Here is a 12942-nt window from a genome sequence, read left to right as displayed (position 1 = left end):
TACTCCGGTGAAGAAAGGGGGCGTCTCCCGAGGAAACGACCTTTTTTCCACCATGTCAACAATGTCCAACGAGATCAAGCTGCTCAGTGGGAATTCCCACCCCATCCTGGCGCGGCTTGTGGCCGACCGGTCAGTCTCTTTCTTCTCTTCCGTCTTGGCCCTACCTGCCTTGATCTTGGAGGAAACCGTCAAGCCGGGGAGATGTCGCGTCTAACCATGGGTGGGAGGACAGGCTGGGGATAGAGATCGCAAAGACTATGAGTCTGAACTACTCGAACCAGGAGACGAGCGTTACAGTCGGCGAGTCCGTACGAGACGAGGATGTATTCATCATCCAATCCACAGCACCCGGCGACATCAACGATGGACTGATGGAGCTGTTGATCATGATCCACGCCTGTACGTGCTATTGAGAACCTTTCTGCTTGCCCGCATAGCTATATGACAGTGCTAGGGATCTTGCGCTGACCATCATGGACAAAAAAGGCCGAACCGCATCCGCGAGGCGCATCACCGCTGTGATACCGAACTTCCCATATGCACGACAGGACAAGAAGGACAAGAGTCGAGCGCCCATTGTACGTCGCTGTCCGCAACGGAAACTGGCAAACTTAGACAGAGAATCCTGACAAAACTACAGAGCGCGAGGCTGATAGCCAACATGCTCACAACGGCCGGCTGCAACCATGTCATCACCATGGACCTGCACGCATCGTATGTCCACACTGCGCAATCGCATTCCTTGCGGCCCCTTTAGCCCGACCGCGTATCTAGGCAGCAACAACACGCTAACGTCCCTCCGCGTTCCTCAGGCAAATACAGGGCTTCTTCAATGTCCCCGTCGACAACCTCTACGCCGAGCCCTCGGTCCTCCGCTGGGTCCAGGAGAACCTCTCGATCAAAGACTGCGTCATCGTCTCGCCCGACGCCGGCGGCGCGAAGCGCGCGACCTCGATGGCCGACCGCCTGGACCTGCCCTTCGCGCTCATTCACAAGGAGCGCCCGCGGCCCAACGAGGTCGGCCGCATGGTGCTGGTGGGCAACGTGGTCGACAAGATCTGCATCCTGGTGGACGACATGGCCGACACGTGCGGCACGCTCGCCAAGGCCGCCGCCGTCGTCAAGGAGCACCAGGCGAGGGAGGTCGTCGCCATAGTGACGCACGGCATCCTGAGCGGGCCCGCCATCGACAACATCAACAAGAGCGTGCTGTCGCAGGTCGTGGTCACCAACACGGTGCCGCTCGGGGACAAGCTGGACAGGTGCCCCAAGCTGAAGGTCATCGACGTCAGCGGGACGCTCGCGGAGTCGATCCGGAGGACGCACAATGGAGAGAGCGTTAGTTACTTGTTCACGCATGTCTTTTAGTCAACGGCGCCAAGAGAAATAGGGAAATAGTCTGGTCAGGGTGCGTCATTCATAGGTGTTTATGTGTCTCAACAGAAGGCAATGGTTCTTGCTTGGTCTGGGGCGGCACACGGGCATCAGCAGGACGTTCGGTATAGAGCCATGGGGTCCGGAAAAGGGGACAACTACGAAGAGCAATTGCCGCTCTTGCGATAAGCATGAAATAAGTCCATCTGTTCGTGCCTTTGGTGGCCAACGAGAGCTCATCAATAAAGCGTTTTGTAATTTAGCGGGAGTACAAGCAATAGAAAATGCGCAGCAATCCCATGTGCAAAGCAACTGTATAAAAGCATCATGGTAAAGAAATTGTTGGACAAATAACCTTATATTGATGAAGAAGGCCAACAAGAAGAATACTGCTCTGATATGTCAATCCTCCGGTATCCTAGTCCATGATAGCCGATGCCACACAGCTCAGCAACGGTCCAGATGAGTCAACGAGAGTTGAGCAGAACAGTAAAGGAACAAGTAGGATGCACAGCTGTCGCTGGACGTCGTCCGGAGAGAGCTAGCCTATAGGTCACGAGCCAGCGCCTCCATGTACGGCAATAGGCACGGAATGTGCATCCATACTGGCGAGCACTGCCTCATCCTAGATTCCGAGGAACAAGAGAACTCCAACATTCCCTCGCGTCCCTTATGTGAGACGGCTCATAATGGCCGACCGCGGTGAAAAAGCCTGCCCGCACATTGTTGGGCATGTCTTGGGGAAAACCATACGCCCAGTCTTGAGCAGGAGTCTCAGGTGTCCTCCAGAGTGTCTCCTAGGTTAGCTATGGAGGCCATTGAGGAGAAGAATAATTAAGGAGAAGCGGGATGGAGGGTCCGTTAAGAAGCCGAAAGGAAGTCAGGGTATCCGTCAAGTGTATGATTTAGGACAGGAGAACTTTACCGGCGAGGAGCTACCACGACTTGCTCCAGGGAAAGCGAACGAGTCAAGTGAGGCTCTTGAAAGGGTTAATTGAAAGCAGCGGCGAGCTCCTGGCTGTCCTATTCACCAATAGCAGTTGGCTACAGAGGAAGATGGATGCACCCACACCCTCTGAGCATGGTTTGGCAGATATATAGCCAGTTACGCCAACTATAGCTTTCCCCTGTCTCTGCCATGATTGAGTATCCATTCCTATGTCGATAATGTGCACCGTGACCAGTCTTCGAGTCAATGTTAGAAGAATCAAAGGAAAACCAATAACGATACGATAGCTAGTAATTTAGACTTGGCTTGTATGTAGGGTGGGAGGACAGTGACGTTGAGAGCATCTTGTATTGGGAAGGATGGCTCAGGGATAGTAACAGTAGTGAGACTAGTTCTTGTTAGAATTCATCCAAGGCAGGTCTTCACAGCTCGGTCTCAGCTCGATCATCAGACCATCTTTTTCATTTCGTCACTTGCGCCGACGCCGTTAAGTACCAAGGTATCAATCAATCATTGAGCAGGTTCTGAAGTCTCGTCCATTTTAGTATGCCATGAATACAATCCCGTTCTTGGCCCATGGAACCATCAAAACCCTGACCCGTAACCCATCCCGTAAAGAAGCCATCCTCGAGTGACGATAAACTTTTAAGCCTTGTGCGAAGAGGCACGGCGCTTGCGGGCATCAGCCTTCTGGGCCTTGGCCTCGGTAACACGCTTGGCAAGGATCTGGGCGTACTCGCTCTGAGGAAGAGGTCAGTAAGGATTTTCGAACAGCTCGAGGGAGGCGGATGGAAACGTACGGCCTCGTCCTTGACCTTCTCGGCCTGGCGGCGCTTGAGTGCGATCCTGTGGCGCTTGTGCTGCAGACGCTGGGGAGTGACCAGACGCTGGATCTTGGGAGCCTTGGTGTAAGGCTTGGCGCCCTCCTTCTTGGGCTGGACCTCGCGACGGATAACGTACTTGCGGACCTATATGCCGGTGAAAATAGAATTATTAGCCCTGAGATTCCCCATGTAGAATCTCATTCCTCTCACTCTCTACCCGAACTGCTTGATTTCCACCACCGCAGTCATCGGGTAGGCGAAGACGGAATTGTATGATATGGGTCGGATACAACATACATCGTCTTCCTTGGTGAGGCCGAAGAACTTTCGAATCTTGGTGGCACGCTTGGGGCCGAGGCGCTTGGGGTGGACGACGTCGGTCAGGCCGGGAATGTCCTGCTCGCCCTGCTTGACGATGGCCAGAGCAAGGACAGACAGGTCCATGCCGACGATGCAGCCGCGGACAGACTTGCGCTTGCGCTCGCCGGTGCGGCGGGGTCGGTAGCAGGAGTGGCCGTCGGAGAGCAGAAGGCGGACACGGGTAGGGTGCATGACACCCTGCTTCATAGGGAAACCCTGCTTGTCGTTGCCTCCGGTGATTCTGAAGATGTATCCCTTCCACTCGTCACCGAGGGAGTCGGCGGGGACCTCAGCGCCCATCTAAGCAATTCGAAAGTCAGTATCTTGAGATGATTTCACGGGTTCGAGGTCGCCGATTCGCTCGTGCTTGAGATGTACGGTTGACGCGAGGATCTCGACGGCTCGTATTGGCTCGACTAGGGGTAGAACGTACACGCTTCTCCATGAAGACGCGGAGCTTGCGCTCATCTTCGATGTCGATCAGCTTTTGGCTGCCGTTAGCCGGGTAGGAGCTGTAGATTCGGAGGTCAGCAACAGCGGAATGACAATTCAATTCGTCTCGTTGTCTCGTGAGCAGGGCCCCCAGATGCCTTTAGCATTTGAATGGAATATTCCATCGGCCACTACTGCATTGGAAGATGGGGACGAAGGCAAACAGATTGTCCAAAACGTACATGTTCAACTTCATCTTGTCGGGCCCTCAGTCGAGATATCGTGGACTGAAAGAATGAAGTCGGGTTGTCGATGGCGGGCTGATCGAGATAGCAAAATGGGAAGTTTCGAAAGAGAGAGGTCGATACAGCCACAGCAAAATGGGAAATTCTCAGTTGTGGGCGCTAAAATTCGCGTGGTCCGTGCATTTCTGCTCTCTGCTGATTGGCTTCTAGAATTTTAGCCTGGTGGGGTGGGATCCTCACCCGGGTCCTCACCTTGGACCCCAAAACAGTGACCTTGAAAAAGTGGCGGACAAGTTTGATAGAGGCTAAGGCCTGAGATTTCTGGGGTCCTGAGATCTTTGAGGGGATGTCCAAGCGGAAAGCAACACAACATTTATAGATTGATCAGATTGTACTTTGCATGTGACAAACTGCCCTCTCAGAGCGTGCCTTCATTCTGCCGGTCTTCTCACAAAGCCTGCGAAGCTCACAACACTCATTGGCCTCTCACCGAGCCACGGTACTCGGCCCTGAATTATGGAGGACGACAGGGCTGAGACCGACCTGGGCATCGCCGCCGACATCGAGGAAGCACAAATTCCAGAGCCCGCCGTCAGGCAGCCAAAGAAGAGATTCGTCGGCAGGAGGACTGCGGCCGAAGCAACGGCATCCAAGAATGGAAACGGCTCTGGATCTATCGAGGACGCCGGTGCCGTTCAGGGTACAGTCGCCCGTAACCGTCATGTACATATCTCTCTTTTCATATAATGACATCCTCTCTAGTTGCTCAACCCAGGAGGGCTCCCCGTCTCTTGAACCAGGTTCCTCCGGAGATCCTCAATGATCCCGAGCTGAAGGCAGCTATCTCTCTGCTACCGGCAAATTATTCTTTTGAAATCCCCAAGACCATTCATCGCATACGGAGCCTCGGTGCCAAGAAGGTAGCCCTTCAGATGCCCGAAGGCTTGCTCATGTTTGCCACTACCATCTCAGACATCCTGCAACAGTTCTGCCCTGGGATAGAGACTCTCATCATGGGCGACGTCACTTACGGCGCGTGCTGCATCGATGATTACACAGCACGAGCCATGGGCTGTGACGTCTTGATCCACTACGCCCACTCATGTCTGATACCCGTGGACGTCACCAAGATCAAGACGCTGTACGTCTTTGTTGACATCAGCATCGACACAGCGCACCTGCTGGCGACACTAGAGAGGAACTTCACACCTGGCAAGACGATCGCTATGGTCGGCACCATCCAGTTCAACGCCACGATACACGGCGTCAAGGCGGCTCTAACAAAAGCCGGGTTCAAGGTCATTGTTCCGCAGATCGCACCCTTGTCAAAAGGCGAGATATTGGGCTGCACAAGCCCGGACCTGACCAAGTACGCCGATGACGGGCCAGTAGACTTCATACTCTACCTTGGTGACGGCCGCTTCCATCTGGAGAGCATCATGATCCACAACCCAAGCATACCAGCCTACAGGTACGACCCGTACTCACGCAAGCTGACGCACGAGACGTACGGCCACGACGAGATGAAGGATCTGCGGCGGCAAGCCGTCGACACGGCAAAGTCGGCCAAGAAATGGGGCCTCATTCTTGGGTCGCTCGGTCGGCAGGGAAACCCAAACACCATGGCACTCATAGAGAAGAAGCTGACAGCGCTGGGAATACCGTGGGTCAACCTGCTGCTGAGCGAGATCTTCCCGGGCAAGCTGGCGATGATGAGCGACGTGGAGTGCTGGGTGCAGGTTGCATGCCCGAGGCTGAGTATCGACTGGGGCTATGCGTTCCCCAGGCCGCTGTTGACTCCGTACGAAGCCCTGGTGGCACTCGGGGAGAAGGAAGACTGGGGCAAGGGCGTGTACCCAATGGATTACTATGGAAAAGACGGCTTGGGGAGAACAAAACCTGCGAAGCTGGTAGAGGCTACTTAGACTTCGTTGGAGAATGGAACATCAAATAACCATGAACCACAGATGCTTTTCAGAACCATATCTGTCGTCAAGACCTGTGAGTTGTTACGAAATTTAGTCGACGCACAAATGTGCTTCTTGGACCTTCTCAGGGACCTCATGACATATCAGAGCCAGTAACTTGGTACCCTGACGTAAGGCACTGTCTGTTCTTGATTCTGTGTACTACATGTGCCACCAATGCAGGTGATGATGATAATATGGATTTAGTAATCGCAATGACAAGTCTCCTTGCATCTCACAAGCTTGTGGTTACCAGACCCGCGCCTATTCTTCATTCTGCATACTTCATGATCAGCCGCGGGAACTCATTAGATGGAAATACGCGGTGCTAAGCTCTACCACCCATTCTTGAACATCGGGCTGTCTTGCCTCGCAGCATCTGGAGAGATGAACCAAGTCAACGCCTCAAATACGGTCCTGCGTCTCATGAACAACCAAGACTGTCATTTCACCCCGCCCACGATACTCCCATCACATCACGCCGTGCCGACCGGCTCAGGCCTCGACGAGAACACAATCTTGTACTTGACAATCTCCACGACCTCCAGCTCCTCGGGCCTGTCGTCCTGATCCTCAGCCCCAGACTGCTGCCGCCGGCGGACCACGCCCACGGCGCGCGGCAGCTTCTTCACCTCGCCCGTCAGACGCTGGTGCTGGCCGACGTACATGTACACGCGCTTCATCCACGCCGTGCTCGACGCGTCAAAGGTGATCGAGTCGGGCCTGTAGTCCGGGAAGTCGAGGCGGCCGATCGGCACGTGCTGCTGCTGCTGCGACCCCTCATCCCCATCCGCCGCCGGCAGGTTGACCGTGCCCTGGAGCTCTAGCAGGGCCAGGCCGGATGGTGTCTGCAGGAGTTGTGGGAGCGGGTTGCTTTGGGTGGGTGCGGCTGGCGTGCTTGTCTTGTTGAAGTGCAGCGCGACTGAGCTCGATGGGGCCGCCATGATGCGGTGCCCGCGTCGCGGTCTGTGTTCTACAAGCGTGGACGTGGCTGTGGAAGCGTGACACAAGACTGAGGGGCTCAATGAGTCGAATTCAGCGATGCTGCAGACTGATTTTGGTGGAAGTCAGACATAGTACATGTTTTGAGGTCTGTGAGACGGATTGAAAATATGAGGGTTGACCGTTATGGCGCGTTTGCATGAATTTCTTGTTAGTGACGTTTCCGAGGTTCAAACATCGGCCTCATAACAGCATATTAATGCCAGAATTAGTTCAAAGTGAGCTGGCAAACGGATAGAACCATTTTTGATTGTTCCCTCTGACAAGTTTTCGTCGCAGTTGTAGCTTTGCGTTCTCCTGCTTGCTGTCTCTCCCCACCATTGCTCACGGTAAACAGTCACTCGGGTCGTGAGGAGTTCGGTCTACACACTTCATTCACCACTGGTGTCAATTGTGAACTCGTTCACCTGAGAAATTATGTGCAATTTACGTTTTTATCGTAGTCGGCCTCAGAATATTAATTATGTTCCTCCTTGTCCATTAACCTCCTCACGACTCACACAGTTTCACAGCGGCGTCACGATTCAGTTGACACTGAACCTGTAGCTCGCCTGCAGAACGTAAGGATCGTCCTCAGGACCGAAGATCTGCTTCTTGCCCCTCTGCCACTCCGGCTGGTTAATGGCATCTATGTAGTCCTCCACCTCCATCACCAAACAGCCGTACTTGGGGATGGTGCGAGGGAAGTCAGCGTCATCGAAGATGCCCTGCGTAGACTTGAGGGCCATGGAGCCATTCTGCCCGTTGCAGCTGTAGAATTGGAAGGCGTCCTGGTCGGTGTAGACGTCGACCTGAATACCAGACCAAGCGGAAGCAAGCGAAGCGACATAGCCGCCGTCCGCGCGCCAGTCATAGGGGCCGTTCTGCGCGCGATTCACGAGGTAGCAGGTGTCGTATCCCGTGCAGTTGAACCCGCAGTTGTTGACAAGCTCCGGGCTGGTAAGGTTTGCGCCGAGCTGCTTCGGGCCGCTCCAGAAGTCGTTGACGGAACCGGGCTGGTTTGCAACGATGTCGCCAGTTGGGATGAGGATGTTGTCCACGTCGACGCGCTGGCCACTGTATGGCATGTAGAGCGTGTGGTTGAGCGCGGTGTTGGTCTCGTTGTTCGCAAAGCCGTCCAGGTTCCAGTACGTGTGGGAGCTCAGCATGATGGGAGTCTTCTTTGTGAGCGACACTGCGACCATCTTAAAGTCCCAGGTCATATCTCCCAGAGTGTAGGTGATGTAGGACAGAACATCGCCCGGGAAGCCCTCCTTTCCATCCGGGTCAAAGATGCTGAACGTGATGCTGTTCTCAGAGTAGGACTCGACGGTGAAGTTGCGCCAATCCCAGCCATCAGTACCTCCGTGTAGCGTGTCTGCTCCCTCGGGCGCCTCTGGTGTAGGGTTCTCATTGGGGGTGACCTTGTACTCCACGCCGTCGATCTCGAAGGTGCTGTTCTTGATACGGTTGGCATAACGACCGGGCACACCACCAAAATGGGGGTGCTGTTTGTCAATGCCGTAGTAAGTAGCATTGTCAAAGCCAGCAACGATGTCTCGGTCGATACCGTACTGGTCCTTGATGATCAGGTTCGAGATTGACGCGCCGTAGGGAATGAAGGAGGCGGAGATGCCTGTGCCGTACAGCCAGTACTTGCCATCCTTGTCTGGGCCTGAGGTGGTGTTCTGGGCAGAGGCGAGGGGAAGCAGCAGTGCTGTTGCCCACAGCAGAGAAGTGGAAAGCATCTTGGCCGAGAGCTGCTTCTTGACAAGATGTAGTCCGGCAGTACTAGATGCGACTCGGGGGAGGGGAGACAAAAGCGAGTCGGGTCAAGAACCTTGAGGGACCTACCACTTGGTGGGGAGGAGGAGGAGAGAGGGAAAGGAGCTGGTTTATATTACTTGGGATGAACATGGCCGTGGGCTCTCGTTCTTCTACTGTATGTCATGGGCCGGGGAAATCTCCAATGCTACCACGGACAGGGACTCGAGCCTTGCATGCAAGTTGGAGATGAGCAGGCCCTGTACGCAGAAAGTCCGCCCGTAGTGTGCACGTACGGTCGGTCACTTGCAGGTGACCTTTGGAAGCTCTGCTACTCCACACGCATCCTGTCGGGGTAACGATGTGGGTGATCGAGCCTAGTTGTCCGGGGTCAACCAACCATCATTTGCGGGGATGCTGGGATGGGCACTCCAATGGACGGGCTCGACCAACGCGGCCAGGAACATGTGGTGTTTTTTTGTTTCTTCCGCAAACAACCTGGACCTGGACGGCTTGCAGGCACCATGGAGAAGCTAATTGAGACGATGAAGAGATGGTTGTCCGTTAGCACGATGGGACGTTGATTATCTGACCGGCGACATATTCGAGGGTTTAGACATCCCCCCCCCAATCTCACACCGTTTGTCGTGTTCGATCTGAATAGGACAGCCTTGTACAACCCGACCCCACCTCATTCTGAGCTCTGATCTAGCGGTGATGACCACGCAGGTTTGGAGGAATCCTGCAGTGCCCCAGGGACGGACGTCATGTGGCTTGTTTGTCACTAACACACCCCAACGGCAGCAAGCCTTGTAAGCTTGACCAACATACGAGCTAAATACCGCTACGGACTAACACTCGGGAAGGATTTTGATGCCGTACCACCTCATTGGCGCGGGTCTGTCTGAGAGAGATGGCTTTCAAGCTTTGTGACCCCTGTCTGCGCGTGCCGGACATGAAGGGCGGGCATGAAGGATTGCGGGGTCCCCAGCTTTGCGGAAATTGAGGTGATTTTTGATGATTTTCAGGCACAGGCATTGCAAGGCCAGCCATGACTAGACGGCCAGACAGCCTAGCAAGGAATAACAAGTAGCTGTCTGTATGGCGATGAATCACGAGATCTTGGATGGGGCAGTGGCTTCATCTAGACTGTTCGAATCGCTCATCTGTAAGCGGTGCAAGACACGCCGGTTCTAGAGACATGAGTAGAATAATGTGCTGCCGGGGCCCGGTCGGTAACATTGCTATAGGGATGTCCTAAGCTTCGATTGAAGCGAGCGAGGCCGTCACTGCGCTCAGTTCATAAGCGACCGACTACCCATGTCTGGCCTCATTAGCGGACCTCGCCAAAAGCTGTTGTTTGCCCCGAGGCGTATCTGCTTTTGCCCTACCAATGAACATTCACGAAGGGCAGGGGAACTAATTCCTGAGGCTTCGCCCAATTTGCATGGCTTCATCTCGCATTGAAATGTCTGAATGCGCGAGCAAAAGAGACCCTCGTTTCTCCGTGGCGGGTACCGAGTCGCTGGGAACCTGGACGCCAGCCCATTGGCAGTCTTCGTCTGGATGCGACCTCTCGAGCATGCACACGACCCTCCCCACGTGCCTCCCCTACCCAAGAGAGCGGGACATTGACAGATGGCTCAAGCAGGTTCCCGGCCGTTGTGTATGCAACCCTATCATCCTCGGGTACACACGCGGCACGGGATCAGAGAATGTGATCATGGGCCGAGCATGGCCGTGCAAACTTTCGGTCACAAATGTCGACTCGGACCGTAGACGTCAGTCTTCGGCGTGGAATGATGCAGGGCCCAGCCTTTTCCATCTCTTCGTATTTCCAGTCTTTAACACATGTCACAGTACCTCACTCAACGCAGTATGCTAGCAATACAATGCAACCAAATTTCATGCTCCAATCTGAGGCCTCGTTACTCTGCTTTCACCTTGCGCGAGCACCCTATCTATGCATCGATCAGGTTCTCCTCCTCGCCTGGCGCGTTGTCCTTGGTGTCCTTGGTCTCCTTTGTGTCCTTCTTTGCTTTCCGGTCCGCCGCCGCAGTGCGTGAGTAGAACTCGTCAATGATCTTCTTAGGAATTCGGTTGAGCATGTCCTTGCGGAAGATACGGAGCAGAGACCACGCCAGGTCCAGAGAGTCATGGATACTTCGTTGCTCGTAGGCTCCCTGGGCGACGAACTGCCGCTCGAACTTATCCAGGAACTCCAGCGACAGCTTGTCTTCGGCTGACAGCGCTTCCTCACCGACGACCGCCTTCATGGCTGCTGCATCACGACCGATGGCATACTTGGCGTACAGCTGGTTCGAGACATCACCGTGGTCCTTGCGCGTCATACCCTCGCCAATGGCCGACTTCATGAGACGGGAGAGTGATGGCAACACGTTGATGGGAGGATAGATACCCTTGTTGTATAGACCTCGGTCGACGAAGATCTGGCCCTCCGTAATGTATCCTGTCAAGTCGGGAATCGGGTGGGTGATATCATCGTTAGGCATGGTCAGAATGGGGATTTGCGTGATGGAACCGTTGCGGCCCTCAACACGACCGGCTCGTTCGTATATGGTCGACAAGTCAGTGTACATGTAACCAGGGAAACCACGACGACCCGGCACTTCTTCTCGAGCGGCTGACACCTCACGCAGAGCGTCACAATAAGCAGAGAGATCTGTAAGAATGACCAGAACGTGCTTCTCAAGCTGGTAGGCGTAGTACTCGGCGGTCGTGAGAGCGAGACGAGGCGTAATGATACGCTCGATTCTGCAGACAAGTCAGTACTCTGCCAATGTCAGCCCAGCGAGGCAGACTCACGTTGGATCGTTGGCAAGGTTAAGGAACAGAGTAACACGCTCCAGACTGCCGTTCTCCTCGAAGTCACGGGTGAAGAAACGAGCCGTTTCCAAGTTGACACCCATGGCGGCGAAGACAATGGAGAAATTGTCCTCGTGGCCATCGTGCACACCCTTGTTTGTGACTCCCTCCTGTTTCTGGACCAGACCTGCCTGGCGACAAATTTGGGCAGCGATCTCGTTGTGCGGCAGACCAGAGGCGGAGAAGATGGGGATCTTCTGTCCACGAGCGATGGAGTTCATCGTGTCGATGGTGGAGATACCGGTGGAGATCATCTCCTCGGGATAGACCTGGCCTCTGTTAGCTTTCGTTTCCTAGCTCGCCTGGGAAGCTTTCCGTACTCTTGAGTAAGGGTTGATTGGACTGCCGTTGATGTCAAGGTAGTCTTCTGCCAGCACCTTGGGACCCTTGTCGATGGCCCGGCCTGATCCATCAAAGATACGCCCCAGCATGTCCTCCGACACACCAAGCTTCAAGCTCTGGCCCGTGAACTCGACTTTCGTCTATTGTAGAGCCGTCAGTATCACATGCTGTCGATCTGTGTTTTCTAGGATCTTCGCACCTTCTTTACATCGATACCAGTAGTTCCTTCGAAGACCTGGTATATTCGTTAATCGATCGAATCGCTATGTCGAGATGTCTGATGAAGTACCTGGACAACAGCTCGGTTTCCTGTTCATTGAGCAGTCAGCAGCTGGTCATTCAAAATGCCTCAACACATCTTCCACATACCTCGAGCCTCGAGGACCTTTCCTTGCCTCGTCGTCCCATCAGGGAGCGTCAGGGCAACGATTTCATCGTAGCGAGGGAATTTGACCTGTCAAACCAAGTCAATCGATCTGTCGGTCTGTAGGCAGCTTGGGGGAGCATTCACATCTTCGAGGATGACGAGAGGGCCGTTCACACCACCGACGGTGTTGTACTTCAGGTGTGGCACCACCGAATAGGAGGACGACTCGCGAGGGTCACCCATGGCTGCTGCTTCGACGTGTGAATCTGGAGGTTGAGGCGCAACGATGCAGACTGATGACGACTGTAGTTGGTGGTTTGGAAGCTCCCAGGAGGTTGGGCGGATGATAAGCTCGGTGCACAGGCCAACGGCCTCAGGCTGGGCCTGTGCTAAAGCAACAGCTATTCAGTGGTAAACCGCAGCACCGAGTACGTCAGATCCTGCTTCCTTT

General features: G+C 54.4%; 6 protein-coding genes across 6 annotated transcripts; 2 read left to right on the top strand and 4 right to left on the bottom strand.

Annotated features, from left to right (window-relative positions):
• Positions 1–52: 52 nt before the first annotated feature.
• On the top strand, positions 53–1563 carry J7T55_006013 (ribose-phosphate pyrophosphokinase 3; the record flags this gene model as incomplete). The annotated part of the gene is made up of 6 exons (XM_053139642.1): positions 53–129; positions 233–399; positions 487–578; positions 641–714; positions 813–1338; positions 1444–1563. 6 exons carry the CDS (start codon positions 53–55, stop codon positions 1561–1563), a joined length of 1056 nt encoding a protein of 351 aa, XP_053000782.1.
• Positions 1564–2968: 1405 nt separating this feature from the next.
• Positions 2969–4195, bottom strand: J7T55_006012 (40s ribosomal protein s6; the record flags this gene model as incomplete). Its single annotated transcript, XM_053139631.1, has 5 exons — positions 2969–3064; positions 3124–3291; positions 3445–3807; positions 3941–4019; positions 4182–4195. 5 exons carry the CDS (start codon positions 4193–4195, stop codon positions 2969–2971), a joined length of 720 nt encoding a protein of 239 aa, XP_053000781.1.
• Positions 4196–4700: 505 nt separating this feature from the next.
• J7T55_006011 (diphthamide biosynthesis protein 1) lies at positions 4701–6109 on the top strand (the record flags this gene model as incomplete). Its single annotated transcript, XM_053139619.1, has 2 exons — positions 4701–4884; positions 4947–6109. 2 exons carry the CDS (start codon positions 4701–4703, stop codon positions 6107–6109), a joined length of 1347 nt encoding a protein of 448 aa, XP_053000780.1.
• A 518-nt stretch (positions 6110–6627) lies between these two features.
• J7T55_006010 (sister chromatid cohesion protein) lies at positions 6628–7095 on the bottom strand (the record flags this gene model as incomplete). The annotated part of the gene is made up of 1 exon (XM_053139608.1): positions 6628–7095. One exon carries the CDS (start codon positions 7093–7095, stop codon positions 6628–6630), a length of 468 nt encoding a protein of 155 aa, XP_053000779.1.
• Positions 7096–7677: 582 nt separating this feature from the next.
• Positions 7678–8880, bottom strand: J7T55_006009 (ldose 1-epimerase; the record flags this gene model as incomplete). Its single annotated transcript, XM_053139598.1, has 1 exon — positions 7678–8880. The coding sequence occupies one exon, from the start codon at positions 8878–8880 to the stop codon at positions 7678–7680; it is 1203 nt and encodes a 400-aa protein (XP_053000778.1).
• Positions 8881–10857: 1977 nt separating this feature from the next.
• Positions 10858–12734, bottom strand: J7T55_006008 (vacuolar atp synthase subunit b; the record flags this gene model as incomplete). Its single annotated transcript, XM_053139587.1, has 7 exons — positions 10858–11671; positions 11723–12051; positions 12103–12264; positions 12324–12359; positions 12414–12433; positions 12494–12578; positions 12636–12734. 7 exons carry the CDS (start codon positions 12732–12734, stop codon positions 10858–10860), a joined length of 1545 nt encoding a protein of 514 aa, XP_053000777.1.
• Between the last annotated feature and the right edge of the window lie 208 nt (positions 12735–12942).

This window comes from Diaporthe amygdali, assembly GCF_026229845.1.
Source record: "Diaporthe amygdali strain CAA958 chromosome Unknown NODE_1_length_4327563_cov_65_473760, whole genome shotgun sequence".
Lineage (NCBI taxonomy): Eukaryota > Fungi > Ascomycota > Sordariomycetes > Diaporthales > Diaporthaceae > Diaporthe > Diaporthe amygdali.
Note: the sequence above shows the minus strand (reverse complement) of the source record. Positions and strands in the feature narration are given on the sequence as shown.